The sequence below is a fragment of the Rhea americana genome, unplaced genomic scaffold (assembly GCF_003343005.1).
Source record: "Rhea americana isolate MKP2758 unplaced genomic scaffold, rheAme1 scaffold_2, whole genome shotgun sequence".
NCBI lineage: Eukaryota > Metazoa > Chordata > Aves > Rheiformes > Rheidae > Rhea > Rhea americana.
The window spans coordinates 8,963,094-8,981,127 of record NW_028186149.1 but is presented as its reverse complement, the minus strand read 5'-3'; the positions used below and the strand labels follow the sequence as shown (position 1 = coordinate 8,981,127).

Here is an 18,034-nt window from a genome sequence, read left to right as displayed (position 1 = left end):
GTTTGTAACCTCAGATGAAATATAAAACTTGAAGATACCTTTGACAGTGAAGTATCTTTCATAAACATTTTCATGGGGAAAAGGAGGAAACAGTTAAAACTTCATACCTTGGTAAGACATTTATATACAGAAGGAGGTTATATGTGTATCTCTGCCTTTTAAAAGATGCCCTACAATAATACGCAGAGAAAGAATAGTTGTGAGGAAAAACATATTCCAGAATTTATAAAACAAACTCCCTTTTACCCCAAAGCATGAATTACTGTTTACTTTGGATTGTTTGATTCCAAATTTGCTTAGTATTTGTTAACTCAATTCAAATGTTTGTACAGTAAGCAGTAGTAGTTCTAGAATTATTTCCCCCCTCCCAAATCCCTGCCCACTTCCCTCTAGTTCCACACCTGAAACAGAACTCCCAAACTTAAAAGATATTAAGCACTGACAACTGTTTCATTAAAAGTGTATTTCAGAATCTGCTTTCCAGAAAGTAAGCTTGCAGATATGCACATATAAAAAATTTGTATTTTATTACATGCAGCACAGAAACTACAGAGGACTTTTTCCTCATATTCCACTACTTCCAAAAAAAAAAAAATTAAATAGTGTGCTTTGGAGACTTTACAGCATGTTTTAAATTAAATATTCTTATTCTTCCAGGCTTTATCCTGAGAGCAAAGAAATCTACAGAACCATTCCACTGTTCCACAATGCTCTGAGCTCCTCCATTATCAGTTTCATCAGATAAAGACTGAAATTTGCTTTTCGTGATACTGCCTTTTTAGTACCATACTTACAATAACATTTCACTTGTGATCTCAATACTGAAGAATAAAGTAAAATCTCATTTGCTTTGGCTCAGTTTGCAATATATTAAAAAATATTTATGCTACATCACTTTGATTCAAGAGGTGAGTTTTTGATTATAAAATTTTTCATAAAAATCCAAGTCTTTGGTATTTAAGGATGGTTTTATAGTCCTCAATGATTTTACAAAGTGCTCATGTTTAACAGTAGTTGCTTCAAGTCCATTCTCTTGTAATGCCAACAAAGCAGCCTTTAAGGAAAAAAAGAAAGAAACAACTTGAGTGCYTTGTGTAACTTAAAATGTTACAAGTATTTTTAAATATTTTAAATGAAACCATGTTTTAGGTAAAGTATCTGTAAACAACATTGTAAAATTTATGGTTCTATATGAACATATACATATCAAGATTACTATGCCTTTTTTAATCACTTACTTGGCTGGATTAGACAAAGTATCCTTGATTCACGTTCGTGGATTTTCTTCCTAGTCTCTTAAATACTTACCTCAAATGCTTATGGATTGCTCTCTCCCTTCCTCAACTTTTTCTCTCTCTAGCCTTGATAGCACACACCAATTTCAACTAAAAATACTGTAACTGCTTGCAGTACACAGAATAGAATTTAATCTAGATTCATGCTTGGATTACAAAGGGTTATATAAAAATAAAAGACAGCACAGTTCCTTAACTTCTCCCACCAGTACATTGTTGAAGAACAGCCCTCATGCACTTGACTTTTTTTATTTAAAGAATTAACCCATGTTCAGTTCTTCTATTTGTTTTCATTACAACTTGGGGGGGGGGGAGGGCAAGATCTGTACTACAGATGACCTGATAACATCTATGAGATAACTTTTGAAAGGTTTCATTTACAGCTTATTTCATAGATTGCCAGGAATATTCCTTACCTCCTTGCACAGATTTTCAATATCAGCTCCAGAGAAGAGGTCTGTTYGGAGTGCTAAGTCTTGTAATGACACATCAGTATCTAGTGGAATGTTTTTTGTGCAGATTTTCAAAACAGAAAGCCTTCCCTATGAGTTGGTGAATGTTGTACAAGAAAATAAGAAATACACCAATAATTACTTTCAGTCCAAAGCAATACAAAACTCCAAATCAGAACAAAAGAAAATGAATGAGAATACCAAAATCAGAACTCTTAGTGCAAAAGTAAATAAAAGGCTACTGATCAAGATAATCATCATAATAATTATYATCTAATATGTCAGAAGTCTGTTGTTCACAGTAACTCAGTTTATGAAACTACAGTATTTTAGACTGAAATCTTCCATATTTGGCCTGCTTTGGGTCAACTCTCTTCTGGAAAGCTCAGTACAAGCACACCACCCTTGGGAATAAAACTTGTGAAAAATCTGAAGCAAGGATAGCCAACTTGCTCTGGTACTTCCTAAACTGTTGCCTGACTTTGCAAATACAATTATTTAATCAGATTTTAACTATTTTTCAATAGGTAATAGTTTAACTACATACAGTTAAAGTGCTACAGATCTTTAAATTACTTTTCTTAAAAAAAACTTCATATACCTTAACTTCAGTGACRAATCTTCAGTGAACCATTCATCAATTCTTAAATATAGGATTATACCCCCTTGTACTAGAAGTATACAAGCAATTTGTATCTCTCCATTTAAAGCCATGTATGGATTTATAATACATCACCTTCAGGTCTGGAGGTGGAATATAGATAATCTTGTCTAGTCTTCCAGGACGCAACAAAGCATCATCCAACATATCTGGTCTGTTTGTTGCAGCAACTATCATGAAGTCACTGCTCAAAGTTTCCTGAAACTCTAGCTAAGTAAAGAGATTATATAAACAAATTAGTGAAATACGACTAAAAGATAAATATTTATCTTAAGGCATTAATTAACCACAGAAAAAAAGAATGCACCTCCTTACATAGTTATTTTCCTTTTAATACTTGTATTTTATTTTGCTTTGGGAAATAAAATACCTTCGTATAGGCCAGACCAGAAAAAAGAAATATAGTTAATATCTATCTTGGCAATAATAATACAGACTTTTCTTTGGCCATACTCTAACACATAAGATCAGTATCCTACAGTTCTACAATACTTCATTTTTTTTTAGAAAAGTATCATTTTATGAAGACAAATTTAAATATACAAAAGCTAAGCAGTAAACATTGTGAGCAATTCACTGAGAAGTCCACCTGCAACTTCTTGTATAAATAAGAAATAATTGGTCATAACTGTGCTGGTTTCATACAAAGAGCATATGAGAAAGTGTTGTAACTGAAGCAGGGGAAATGTTTATGAAATAGTAAGTTCAGGAAGGAACCTGCATAATAGTAAAAACGGCACAATTAGTTCAAAAGTATTCCATTAATCTCAAGAGGATTTTTTTGACAGATGAACAACTACTAGCAAAGCTCATTAGGCTATCTGAGCATTTTGTTTAAACAGCTCCCTTCCTTCATTTCCCTCAGAAAAGTTTCATTGAGGATCTGTATGCATAAAAAATTGTTAACAGCCTTGACATGACATGTTATAAAAAATTAAAAAGATTTAATCTAATCTGTCAAGCCTGACAATTCTAATTTTAAAAAGTAAGAATGCCAACAAGTAAGATTTCTGCACCACAGCAATTCTTGTTCTTTATATATAAAAAGAGGGAATGTAAATACCTTTCTTTCCTCATCACTTTGTTCCTGACATTCACCCTCAAGCTGTAGTGTGTTTCCTCTTCTTTCTGTGACTTTCAGTCCAATGCCATCCAGCTCATTGAGAAGAACAGAAAGAACTCGCTCTGACACACCGTGGCCTGTTTTACAGTGTGACCGAGATCCCAAGATAGAATCAATCTCATCTAGAAATACTATTGCTGGAGTATTTGCTCTTGCTTGGCGAAAAACCTTTTTTGGATTCATAAAGTAAAATGTTAACAAATATTCTATTCTATAAAGTGAAAACAGCTTATACAGTGTATTTTAACTTGCGAGAGCTGATCAGAATTAACATTTAGTATATGCAAACTRTGCCTAACTAAGTTCCTAAGTCAACAGAAAACAAAAGACTAGAAAGACTTCAAGTTTAAAATTGGTATCATTTCAGAGCTAGATTCTCAGTTTATATAAATATGAATCCATAACTTATTTCTGTTTAATAATCAGATGAATTTTACCTGTTTTTGATCATAAACTTTACACTAGACTACTAGTTTATAAATATCAGTCAGAAACAAACTATAAACTTTATACAATTTAAAAATTGTACCTGAGACAAAATCTTCTCTGAATCCCCAACGTAAGGTGAGAAAAGGTCAGCACCGCTTACAGAGAGAAAGGAACAGTGACAACTAGTAGCCACAGCCTTCACCAGTGTGGTTTTGGCACACCCTGACGGCCCATAGAGAAGAATACCCTTCGGATGAGACAGGCCCATCCTAGCAAAAGCCTGAGGAAACTTCATAGGCCACTCAATACTCTGTCAATACATTAAACAAACGAACGAAAAAAAGGAATTAAATATTCTCAGTAATGGAACTAGAGTTAAGATGCAACCAATAAAACAGCTGAGCACAATATTTTCTCTCCTTGATCCAAACATTAATTTGAAATCAGACATACTAATTTAGTTCTGTGTCTGTGTGTACACACACATACATGCACACAAACAAAGTTGTATCAGCCAATATTGTTAGTTCCCTCTCATTTCCTCTTAGTCTAAAACAGAGCAAGAGACACRTTCTCTCTCAGGAACCGCAAGAGCCATCTGTGGCTATAAATTCAGGAACATATTGCTGCATTTCTTCTCTTAGTAATGGAAAATATGCTATTTTTTCCATCATACTATGCTTGGGGGTGACACCTTGTTTAATGAAACTGTCACAAGATGGAGACCACTGATAGGCTTCTTACTATAGGTGTTTGTCATTTATTTCATGTATTTTAAAGTAACAAAAAAAMCTGTAAATATTATTTGCAAGAGAATGTGTGTCCATAATAGAATATACAGAATACTCTGGAGACAGTTATTAGAAACYAGCCTTTTATTTAAATGCGTTTTACACATTACCTGTTTTAGCTTTAGTTTCACTTCTTCCAGACCACCAATTTGTTCCCAGGTAACAGGTTTATACTCTGTTAGTCCAACAGCACCTCGAAAACAGGATGGTTGAATCTTTTTAAAAGCTTCTTGGAAGCCTGCCATGTTAATCATTATTTCAGCTGAATCCTGAAGAAACCCATATAAAACAAATAAGCAGTATTTCGTATAATCAATGAATTATCATGTTCCACTAGTATGCAAAATACTCCACAAAAGGCCAAACAACTAATAAGGAATCAAGCTTCTGCTCTAGTAAGTTTATGTACTGTACACTTGAACACAAATATGTAATACAAAATAGAGCGTAATCTCTCTAAGGGCAAAGGCTTCTTTTTTTTAAATACAAGGAAAAAAATAACAGAAATTAGTGTTTTAGGAAAAAAAATAAAATTCTCTCTAAGTTATGATTATACAGGGATCTAGCAAATCAAATAGTATATAATGATCCTAAAACCAGCAACTGATTTCTGGATTCTCTTGATCACAGATTAGGTGTTCTCACTGACCAATGATCATTTTCACAACGTACTGTAGTATATAAGACACCTCATTTCAAATAGCATAAAGATGCAGTTATTAAAAGCTACAGATTCAATGATAAAACTAAGATGTATTTACAAAGAAGCTTGCTGTTTACAAGGCAAATAGACCATCTGCTAGTTCATTATTTCTGTTCGTCCATCTACTACTTTTCTGGGATACCAGGTTGAAATTATTTTGGTTATCTTGAATATCTATATGGTGTCTGAAGCAGATGGAAGTTCTAGAAGGAAAATGTTCCCTCCTTTCCACTCCTGAGTGAAGACAGAGGATTCTACCATTGCCTATAGATGCCCTGGCTCTACAGATTTTGCATATAGCTTTAAGTTTCTGCTCATCCACATCACCTTCCACAGATAAAGCAGCACAGCATAAATAATCCTTACAATTCTTGTRAAAGTCTGAATAAAGATAGAAAGAATATTAAGAAACAGCAATTTCTACTGGATATTGGGCAGTTATAACTATATACCTTTATATTTGTAACTTCATGTTATATCTAGCCATGCAAATCAAGTAAGTTACCATCACTAGCAGTTACATGTATGTGTACATATACATGTATGTATATAAAATGTATAACAACCTAAACTGTAATTTGCAGTGATGGACTACTACAGTTTAGTCAAAAAMCAACCAAATATTATCTATTTTGTCCAGTACTAAAAAGATGAAGAGAATAAAACCTTCTGCAAAGCTTTTTACTCAGAAAGGACAAAGCAGTCTCTGCAGGTGTGAACTGAAAGTCACTAGCAAAATGGTGTATTTACAAACTTGCATATTTTCAGTATTTTAATTTCTGAGTTCAAGTTGCTGAGCATTTCAAGTAAAGTAGAATATTAATGGGAAAACAGTGGTACATATCAATAATGACATCCTTCTTGATTAATTGGCAGCCATACCAGAGAGCTTTGGAACACAGCCTGCATAGCAGCTTCTCTGCAGAGTGCTGTAAGGTCAGCTCCAACATACCCAGTTGTCATTTCTGCCAGCTTAACCAAATCAACATCTGCAGAAATTGGCATACTAGATGTAAGCAACTGCAGGATGGATCTTCTCTGCAGAAGTGTTGGTGTCCCAATAATAACCTAAATCAAATACATCAAAAAAGAAATTAAGTAGATATTTTGCTATATTCCTCTCATTTTATAGACCTAGACAAGCAATTTTTCTCTCTGTACTGCTTACTGAAGATTTATACTTCCTTATACTGTGATTAAGTAATTCTACAAGAAACTAATTAGCAGTTCTCCAGCACTCTGACATTATCAGCCATCAGTCTATAAATGTTTCACAGTAATTTAACTATGTTTTGAAGTAATTTAGAAATAAAACTTAGCACTGAAATAATACTTTCCTTACATCATAAGGGCTGAATTAGATGATGATTATGCRCATTTAATAATATGCACTATGTAAAGTAAGTCAGAAAAAATAGCACCTTGAAGGATGATCCTGTGAATCTGTGCTTGTCTCACTACAATTCTTAGCCAAGTAAACTCAAAGATATGAATGCAYAAAATACAGTACTTCAGTAACACTGGAATAAGAAAGCAGATCTTTCAACACAAAAGAAAAACACGCAGGTCAGTGTCCATACATTATTAAAATTTGGAAAAATATCACCATAAAATATATTTCAAGTTAATAAACCCTGTAAAAGAACTAAGGTTTTAATTGTGAATGCATTAAAGAACTTTTCCTCCCTCTAAAAATATAATTATTTTGATTGTTCCCTCCCCCCAGGTCCCCCAAAGGAAGGTATGGAGAAAACAGGTCTGCTCACCTCTCGGTCAAATCTGCCAGGTCGTCTCAGTGCAGGATCTAAGGCATCAGGCCTGTTTGTTGCTGCCATAATGACCATTTTATCTTCACTACCTACACCATCCAGTAATGTCAGCAACTGAGCAACAATACGATCCTCAGGAGCATTGTTCGCACTTCCTCTCTTTGGGCATAAAGAGTCAATCTCATCAATAAAGAGAATAGTTGGTCCTTCACAGGACATTTCTCTGCCCTTTTCAAAAACCCTTCGCAAATTCTCTTCACTTTCTCCTGGTCTTGAACCATACAGGGCTGGGCCACCAATGCAAAGCAGATAAGCACCCACTTCTTTTGCTACTGCCTTTACCATAAGGGTTTTCCCTACACCTGGAGGGCCTACTAACAGCACTCCATTAGGGACAGAAAGTCCCAGCTTCTTAAAAGTTTTTGGAAAACGGAAGGGCAAATCAACCATTTCTTTCAAAGACATTCCCACATCATCTAGTCCTGCAACTGAAATTTTTGTGGCATCTTCTGATAAATGCCTGTACCATTCTAGACTGATGACCTCTTTAATTTTTATGCTTGTTTGGGGAGTTACTAGTCCAGCTTCATCTGTCAAAGGGTCTACAGACAGTATTTCAATATATACCACCGGATTTTCAAGAATTGAAGCAACTCTAACAGTGTAATGAGGTGAAACATAGATACTTCTTAGCAGTTCTTTGATTATCTCCTGCAACACCCCTCTGGAAGTAGACTTCTTCAGTGCAGAGCTCTTAAGGACTACTCTCACAGTCGCTTTTTTTAACTGATGATACGCCAAAAGCTTCAGTTGGTTGATGTTCACCGTGAGATTTTTTAGCTCCCGTGCAGTTAAACCTGCCGTTTTGCACATCAGATCAACCTGCAGGTAGCCGTCTGCCAAATCGTGCCTGGGCCAAGCCGTGCACAGGCAGCACCCGGTGGGCAGGGTGACCCGCAGCGGGGCCCCGATCCCGGCTCCCAGGAAGGAGAGGGCGGCAGGCCCCATCCTGCACCTCTGGGTGCTCTCATCGCCCGGATCCAGAGGAAGCAGCTTTAAGGGCGCGACCTCCATAGCACGCGTCTGCGGCGCGCTCTGCCCAAGACGCGGAGGCAGCCCCCGTCAGAGGGGGTCCAGCTCCCCACTCACCCCCGCCTCGCTCTCCGCCAGCAGCCAGCGCCCCGCGGCGGCTCCGCGCGCCTAACAACCGGCCCAGACCGGCCCGGCCCGGCCTTCCCCGCGCAAGGGCGGCAGCGCGCGCAGAGCCGCCCGCACGCGCCAGCGCTCACTCCCGCCGCGCCTCGCGCGCATGCGCTGCGGGGCGGGGCCGCGCGCGCGCTCGCCTCAGAGGCTGCTGACGCTGTGTGAAACCGCCGCGCCCGCGAGGCGGATCCGGCGCTGTGACAGGGCGCCGGGCTCTAGGCGCAGCTCGCTGCCTCTTATACCGCCCTCCCAGGTACCGAATGGAGTGATCATCCGCCGTCATCACCACCTGTTTGTTCTCCCCAGAGCCGGTCTTTAGAAAGCTCGCTCGCCTCCTTCGAGTGTCTCTTCTCAGCTCCCAGTAGTGCTTCTTAAACGCGTTCCCCGAAGTTGAGCGTCCTCTTTCCCGTGCCTCCTGTCAGTGTGCCCCCAACAGAGTTGCATCTTGATGATCAGTAGTTGGGATTGGGGCAGCCGTAGCTGCTGGTGAAGAAAAGGTGGTGGGGAGCCACACAGTTGTCTTGAGAAGATACTGATACAAGTAATCAGGGCACAAATTTATTCAGCAATAGAGGAATGTGTAGTAATATGTTGCTCTGACAAATTCTCCTTACTGAGCCAAGGGCTGTAGCCAAAATATTTTAGTAAGCCATACAAACAGAGCAGGCAATGTGAACAGAGCCCATTCAGCTAATTGCAAATGCTGTATAGGAAATCAGAAGAAAGGTGTAGGCCTGAGCAGTGTGAAAGACAGTAAGCCGCCTTTTTTGCCTAAATATATGCAAAAGGGTCTATATATTCTTTCTTTTCAATTCATGAACGAATTCTCTCCTTTCAGTGTTTGTTTTCAGTTGCTTTTTTCCTGGATGTCAACTTGATGTTTTTTCTACTGCACATATTTTTCTACTGCACATTGCATGCAAATATTCATATGGAATATGAATATTCCATGTTTAGTATGGGACAGAGTGCTGAATGTACAAGCAAAAGACTGGAAGGACCTTTCATTCCAAGAGGGAGAATGTATTTTCAAGCATATGTGTTTTAAAACATATTCTSTTGTTTTTTTCTTTCACTCATAGATTCTCATACTTAAGTATTCTTGAATGCATACTCAGTTAAAGAAAACAAACAACATATTCTGTTTCAGAGAATTCCAAAGTGCAAGTGGTAGATCCTTTGCTTGGTGTTAAAAGATTGTGCTTAAGAAAAAAAGTAAAGAAAAGGGCATATTTGAAACTGGACTCTGTGGTATATATTTTTGCTTCTGTGTTCTGTATAGTCTATATAGTTGTGCTTTCTAACAGATTTCTTGAAACATCCGGAAAATCTGATTTCTGACAAGAGAGAAACATCTGCAAAATGTAATCTTGAGTGACAATTCCAGCTATTAGAGTTGACATTACCCGCTTTTGTGAGAGCAAGTTTAAGTCCTCCTGTTGATTTTTTTAAATGATGCGTACTGGATGGGCTGCTTTGCGTTAATCCAACCATTTTTTCCATTTAAAATTTATCTCAGTATAGAGAAAAGCACATTAAATGTTTAAATGATAAGAAAATATCCCTCCAACTCAGTAAAACAATAATACCTAGTTCACAGTACCTTTTTTATCAGGATGTCTTATGACATGGTATACAGTGGAAAATAGTAATATTTTTACATATGGGAGAAGTGGGAAACAGTTTTGGGGTATTGTTGAAAGTTCTATGTACAGATTGAGTAATCAGAATGTATCTCATCTGTTCCTTTTCAGAGAAGGCCATTGTTAGTGTGCCTGCATTATCTAACAAATAAAACAGATTCTGATGTTTTCAAATTATATTTCCATTGATCTTGCCATTTGATTTGATATTGTATTGTGGCAGTTTGTTTCTACAGGTTCTGGTCTTAGAATGACATCTGTATGGATGGCCCACCTTTTTTCTAAATTCTCTTTGAAATTCTGGATTTGAATTATGCAAAAAATGTCCTACGGAATGTAGTTTACTGTCAGTACGTGTAGTTGGATCACATGAGAAAGCTCTCAGACTCCAGAAAATAAGTGAAGGAAAATAATACTTGAATTACATTTCTTTGACATTATATGTGTGTCTGTGTAGGTAAAAAGGTAGGTAACATGTGAAAGGCGTGGATTTAGTGCTTAGAAATGTCTTAGGTGGCCAGTGGAGCAAAGGCTTGGTACAGACATTCCGACAAAATTCTATGGGGGGAATGAGGATTGGCGAAGTTCAGGCCAGCTGTACAACAGAAGAGTCTGAGAGCAAGAAGTAAGGGAGTAGTGGAATGGAGCTGACAGACTTTTTTCTAGTTTTTCTTCATTTTCTTTGAAGAATTCTGTATGAGTTACTTTTGTCTCCCTGAACTTTAATTAACTAATTACAGTTAAAAAGATCATTAAGTTAAGACTACTGGCAATTTGAAAACTTGGAGCTCTACATTTGCCTTTTTATTTTTTCTTTATGTATCTGTAATGGAAATCTGATATTATCTATTAATGCCTTAGTTACTATGGCCCACTGCTTTATGAGAAAATGTATTTCTAAAATTTTCACACCTGAAGGTAAGTTCTATTCGGTTTGCATCTTCCTGATATTTGTTTGCAGGTGAGTGTTTCAGCATGGGGGTGGACAATCGATAATGTCGAACTTCAGTATTTTTTTCAACTATTTACAGGGGCAAGCTGGTCTCCTCCTGAACAGATTTGTACAAATGCAACTGGATAAGTAGAAGAGCAACAGTCTCTGATCTTTTCTGCTTGCTGTATATCATAGTTCCATGATCAGCTTAAACTGTCACAGGGGAGTCCACCCTTTATAGGCCTCAATATCTAATCCCTATCTTGCCTTTTATTAAGAAAAACATGCGTATCTCATAGATAGTTGGGTTTTTTTGATGAATTAGTTACTGGCTGCACCAACTCTTGATCCCATTGCACAGCCATGTGAATACTTACGGTGGTGCAAAGAATGCCTTGGCAGCTGGAAGAGGAGGTTAAGTTCCACCTTGTGTCAGTTTACATTGATTGTGAAATTACTGATGATGATTTAGGAAAAAAGCAGGACAAAACCACTAGTCTAGTCAGCAGGTAGCTACAGTTGATGTGCAGCATAAAAACAATGCTATTGTTGCTTGATGTGCATGTCTCAGGCAGTGACTTTTATCTTCAGCTTCTGTCATTTTTAATGAGAATGTATGTTCATAATACGGAATATTTACTCTGAGCCACTGATATTTCTGTTGATTTTAGTATAATGAGATGGAGCCCAGAAATCATTAATAGAACTTCTTGAAAATGTGCAGGATTGCCTGTTAGGCAAAACCTTTAGGATCAAGACCTTATTTATGTATTTTTCTGGAAAACAGACTGTTGAATGGCATTACTCTGCTTTGTAATTAATGCCTTCCAATAGTCATGCCCCTGAAACATTTCTGAGCCCCCAGATTAACACTGATGAACTGAAAAAAAAGATATTCCACCAAGAATCTAGTTTAAACTGTTTGTCAAAAAAGAAAAATGTTCTAAACAGTTTTCTTATCATTCAGTAGATGGCAGCTGATCTTCAGGAATGGCTGTATTTCTCCTTGCAGATCTGTTAATTTCAGGAAAGTAGTCATCAGTTGTTGGAGAAATCAAATATAATCCAGCATTGTTTTCATTCCTTTTCAACCAATAGTTTCTAAAATCAAACTGAATAACCAGCACAATGAGTGTTCAGATCATTTTCATCTTCATTAGCATTCCTAATTTTTCATTTTGTGTTTGGAGAAGAATGTTCTTTTATTCTTTGCTTTCATTCTTTGCTTTCTTTGCTTTCATTCTTTGCTTTCTTTGCTTTCATTCTTTGCTTTCTTTGCCTTTTTTTTTAGTTTTTTTTTTAGAAGCATTTTTACTTCTTTTTAAGGAGAACCTGCAATACTATAAGAAAATTCCAAAGAGAAGGAATAGCATTGCTATTATTGGATATAGCTGTTGATTTTAGGTAGAATAAAATACTATTCATCATTCTGAATTTGTTTTAATTCACAAATTGAAATAACTGTGCCTTATAAAAATAATTCTCTCTATACAAAGTAAACAAGATATATAGCTGATTTTGTATTTGATAAGTTTGACTATATTTACTATTTATCAGAACTGATTTTTTTATTAAAGCTCTGTCAAATTAATAGTGGCTTTAACATGGATGGATGGCACGTGTATGCTTTAGGACAGGGTTTTAGTGTTTACTGGAGAGTTATGTAGCAATTATTAGTTCTATTTATCCTAGGTATTTCACATTTCAAACACCAAGCTCAATTATATCAAAAGTTTTTCAGAGCTAAATTGTAAAGACATGCTTAGAGAAGGAGAAGAAAGAGGTCTGGAATATCTGCATGTCTTGTGAGAAGCCACCCTCAATGTGTTTACTTCATTTTCTGGTGGGTGTCCAGTCCTGCATCTTTATACAGAAAAAAATCCCATTGCAGTTGATGGGAATTCTGAATGTGCAAGCATGCAAGATAGACCATGCATTTCTCTGTGGAAAATCTGCTGCCAGAAAGCTCAGGGAAAGTTGCTGCACCTCAGATAATGTTCAGTCTGCTTCTGTGCTGGAAGTTATTTGCCTTACTTTAGGAATTTATGTTTTCTTTAGGAAAAAAATGTGTGCCTGCACTTGAATACTTCCTTTGCAAAGTCTGTTGTCTTAAATTGTCAGGAAAAGGATTTTATGCTAAGATACTGTATTTTCATGGGAGTGACTTGAGGTCCAACTACACATTGCATTTTGTTGACACTTCATTGGAAAAGGGGAAAATGGACAGCTGCAGATAGTATTTCTTAAACAGTCGCAGCAAAATTTGTCAATACTCATCTTTAGCATATTTTGTTTACTCTTAAGAGATGGTTGTCTGTGTTTCAGCATATCATTCTATTATGGAACTTGTATGGAAAAATGGAATAGTTTTTTTTTTCATTTATGCCCTATGTTGCAAGAGTAAGTTGGTTATGCGTACAACACTGACTCTATTATTATACGTAGATTGAAGTAGACAAACTTCAGAGGAAAGGATTGAAATAATTTGCTTTATTTCAGTAGAGTTTGTGGAGAACCTAGTGAACATAAAAGGATATTCTTAGTATTGAGTATATTCTGGGACATTGCAAGCCTCTGTAAGGATGGGGAGGGGTTTTCTTTGGCCTTCAGTGGTTAATCTGGCCAGGCAGACGGCAAAAAGAATTTCAATCACTGGAAAGTAAGTAGCCAGGCAAAACTAATGTATGAGCCAATGATTCACTAGATCTTATTTTGGATATGCAATCTGGGAAGATACTTCTGTGGTCTTTGATATAGGAATGAGAGAAGACTGTGGAGAATTACATAAGGACYGTATAAGACTGAGGGACTTAGCAGTAAAATGGGAGATGAAATTCAATATCCTAAGCATGAAGAAATGCACAAGAGGAAGAGCCATCTTAGGATCACCTTTATAGCATTGAGATAGACACATCCATGAAAATGTCAACTCAGTGCTTAGTATGGTCAAAAAAACTAATCAGATGGTAGAAATGACTAGGAAGGAACAAAGAACAGAACAGAAAACATCTCTAAGCCACTGTGTAAATTTGTGGCTCACTTGCACATTAAATATTATGTGTGTTTCTGATCCTCTTACCCCCCAAATCTGTGTTAGAACTGGGAGAGGCTCAGAGAAGGCAATGAGAATGATCAAAGATACTGAAAGGCTTCAGTAAAAGGAATGAATGACTAAAAGTAGACTGTGGGTCTTCTCTGTGGAAAAGAGAAACTTTGAGATGCATATGGAAAAGATCTGCAAGATAGTGGTTTGTGTAGAGACAGTGGATAAGAAATGCCATGTTTCCAATGGCAGAATAACTGAAGCTATTCAGACCTTGGTTCAAAACAAAGAGGTATTAATCATACAATGGGTATTAGCCTTGTGAAACTCCACTCCAGGATGTTGTGAATGCAAAATTGTAGGTAGATGCAGGGGGAGACTGGACAAGTAGCTAGAAGAGAGCACTCTTCATGAGAAAAATAAGATCTGCATAAGAAGAGAGCTTATGGAGAATTACTAAAAAGTTAAGCTCATACTGGAATCAAGAAATTCTGCAAGCTGAAATGGTTGGAAGCTGGTAGCGTAAGAGAGAGGAAGTGTCATGCGTGCATATTCAGGCTGTCATTTTCTGACCACTGTCCTAATTTTGTTTTTTCTTTTTAAAGGCACATTCTTAAAGCACCATATTTGTTCCTTAAATTATGCAATGGTTCTATTAAAATAACTAATTCTAGGAAGTCTGTCTATGCTTTCTAGAAATATTTTGGTGCTTTCCAAGAATCTACCTGAGCTGTCTAAGAATTCTCCCAAACTTTCCAGGAATTCACTGTGCTTTCCAGGAACTCACCTTCTGCTTTTTAGGGATTTCCCCCAATGTTTTCTAGAAATTTACTTCCTCTTTCTAGATATTTCCCCTAATGGTTTATTCTACCATTTGAAACTTTTGAACTGCTGTTCCTCCATGTGTATTAATTTATATCTAATTTGTTATTTTATGGTGGATGTAGCTGTTTCATTTAGATGTAGCTGTTTCATTTAGATGGTCTATGGCATTTATGTTAGGCATATAAACTGAAAGGTGTTTTTAAGGGAAGGAAAGATGCTTTTCTTCATTGGGTTTAAGAATTAGCAGAAGCTGCTTTAAACATCAGAGCTTTTTTTGTATAGTATTCAACTTTTATTTTGGGTTATGCCTTTTTTAGTTTCTCTTCTCTGCATTCACAGAATCACAGGATGGGTAGGGTTGGAAGTGACCTCTGGAGATCGTGTAGTCGAACCTCCCTGTTCAGGCAGGGTCACCTGTTAGACAGGGTTAGACTGTCTAACAGCATGTTAGACAGGGTTGCATCCAGGCGGGTTTTGAATATCTCCGAAGAAGGAGACTCCACAGCCTCTCTGGGCAACCCCTGCCAGTGCTCTGTCACTCTCATTTATCTGAGATTTCTTCCTTTTTCAGTAACAAAGCAGAAAAGTTGGTGTTTACCTCTTCCAACTTGCTTCTGTCAATAACTATCCTTAAGATCAGTATCTCTGTTTCTATTTTTTTTGTTTTAACATACTATTTTTACCTTTGCAGACCCTGCAATTACTTGTTCTTCTGAGCATTTGATGACTCAGGTAACAAATATCTAATTACAAGCCAGAAATGTTGAAGTTATTTATGGGGGAAAAAGAAAAGTAAACCTGGCACRTACTTTTTGTTCATATTATACTGTTTTGAAGATGATTTGAAATAAACCCTGTAACATTAAACTGAGAGATTGTATTTTTTCCTTCAATGGCTTCATGGTCACTACAGAAGGAAATTAAAATAAAGCCTGCCTTTTTCTTTCCTTTTTTTTTTTTTTTTTTTCCCAGATACAGATTGCTTTAGTCGTCTTGGCATAAATTGTTCAATAAGAGATAATTTGTTTTATAATATTTCATAAAATAAAACACTGATTTTGTATGTTGTGAGCACCAATGGATTTGCAGATGTTGGTACACACAAAATGAGAGCATACAAATTTTGGTAACTGGCTTCAGGAAAACCTGAACTCTACCCATACAGATAATCTGAGTATACGTAAGGGGAYGAGCTGTTCCTCACAACCTGAGTAAGCTTGTAAGCAATTTAAAGTAAGGAGCAGAGTATTGGGAGAACTTAAAAGTCCATATATCATAGCCTTTCCTTCTTTTACATCATCATGATTATTGTATTAAGTAACTCTTGTTTTCCTTTTAGCCTGAGAGTTTTGACATGTCTTCAGATCTCCATCATCACTGTTACCATGCCTGCTTTGAAAAGCTAGTTGAAAAGACCAAAGCATAAAATACTTAGGTATGAAACTTGTTGTTCAGTAGAACTTCTGTTTTCCCAACCAGGACTTAGTYTGAAAATGGTTTAACAAAATACAATGTTTTTCAGACTTCCTCTCTTGTATATCGCTGGTATGTATAGTTATTTATTTCTCTTCTTTCCTCTAAGTCAGATTTTCGTTTTTTCCTCTCTTGTGAATCCCTCATATATTTCTTCTTCCTTCCTTCTGAGTGAATATAATTAGGTTTTAACCTCCCCCCATGCATATGACCCTATTCACTGAGGCCACATGGTTAACAAATGAAATAACAGGACAGTTATCCAGAAATTATTGGGCAACACATTCATACCCACAAAATTCTTTGTAGYTGTATAATATACCATGTAATAAAAAGGTGTGTTAATATTATCTATGYGTGCATTATATTGAACTTGTAGCTTCTATGTTCTCAGCTTTTTAGAGATGACTCATAGTCTCTGCTTCTGAGCTGTCTAGGAGACAAAATTGAAATAGAGCTCTCAAATCTTTGTGATATTGTGAGCTTTGTTCCCCTTTTTGCAAACACAATACTAGAATGAGACTTTCTCCTGTGTTTTGACCTCTCTGATACTATCCCAATGACAGTGTATAAAAACCACGTTCAGGAGAGTGGAACATAAAGAAAAATCACTACTAGCTAGACAAACATTTCAGAAGGTTCCTAACACCTGTTAGGGCCTTGAGTGCGCTGATRGACTTTAATTGTCCTGACTAAGCTCACCTGACACCTCCACCCACACCTCTGTCCATGGGCCAAGAAGCTCCATTTAAGCTCAGGCCTGCGTGTTTTGCCTCTTCCTGAGCTATGTGGTGGAAGTGTCTGTCTTCAGATCTAGCCATGGACACTGCTGATCCATACCCTGTCTAGGATTGATTTTCTGGTTTGACTTTGAGCCTGTCTCATCACTGTGGACTTGCCTGATGGCCTGGGTTCCTGGCTGACCCTGACTACTGTCCCTGAGTGTGTGTTCCTGAGGTTAGGCTTAGGGCATAGCCTTGTTATCAAACTTGGCTCCTGGCTTTCCATCTCTTAGGGAGCTGCTGGCCCTAGCTGTTGCTCCTAGCTGCTGCCTAGCAAAAGAACGTGACTGATATATTGCTAGTATATCACAATGTATATGTATTGCTTTTTTAGGAGGTGGTAGRATGGATGTAGACCTTCCTGATTAGGAACTCTGTTTTATTTACCTGTCAAGCTCTATATTTGAATATATTGTTTGTAATTTACCGAAGCTCTCTGTAAAGAGCTTCCAATTGGTACAAGCATCTGCTATGTTTGAATTCCTGAGTATGTGTGGTAGATACCTCATGCTATCATTTCTTGTTATTTGTTTTTGCAATGTGCTATTTATGTACTTTAGTTCCAATTTTTAAAAATCTCATATTTGTACATGCTATAAAAAAACAAATCATAGATGACTTTTTCTGTTATCTTTAGGAAGCTAAATTATGTACGTTACAGTAAGGCACAATGGTTTAAGTTGCTTTTTTTGGGGTGTGTAGTGGTGTTGAGTGTTGACTTGCCTGACCTCAAACTTTGTCTAAGATGCCAACTGAGACAAAGAATTATTTGCTATGTTGGTAGACTAGCACACTGGAAACAGCATTCTTCAGATTCCTGAGTATTTTGTACTATACAGGTTTAATAATAATTGTATGTTATAGCACTGACTTCTTACTTGTCTGATGTCTGCTGCTGATCATGGCTG

The 18,034-nt window shown here is 37.0% G+C and overlaps 1 protein-coding gene across 1 annotated transcript; it reads right to left on the bottom strand.

Moving 5' to 3' along the window:
* Positions 1-446: 446 nt before the first annotated feature.
* On the bottom strand, positions 447-8,512 carry AFG2B (AAA ATPase AFG2B). Its single transcript, XM_085303436.1, has 8 exons — positions 7,221-8,512; positions 6,337-6,522; positions 4,862-5,020; positions 4,061-4,270; positions 3,472-3,699; positions 2,484-2,618; positions 1,712-1,837; positions 447-1,054 (listed from the first exon to the last, which is right to left on the bottom strand). Exons 1-8 carry the CDS (start codon positions 8,295-8,297, stop codon positions 902-904), a joined length of 2,274 nt encoding a protein of 757 aa, XP_085159562.1. The 5' UTR covers positions 8,298-8,512; the 3' UTR covers positions 447-901.
* Between the last annotated feature and the right edge of the window lie 9,522 nt (positions 8,513-18,034).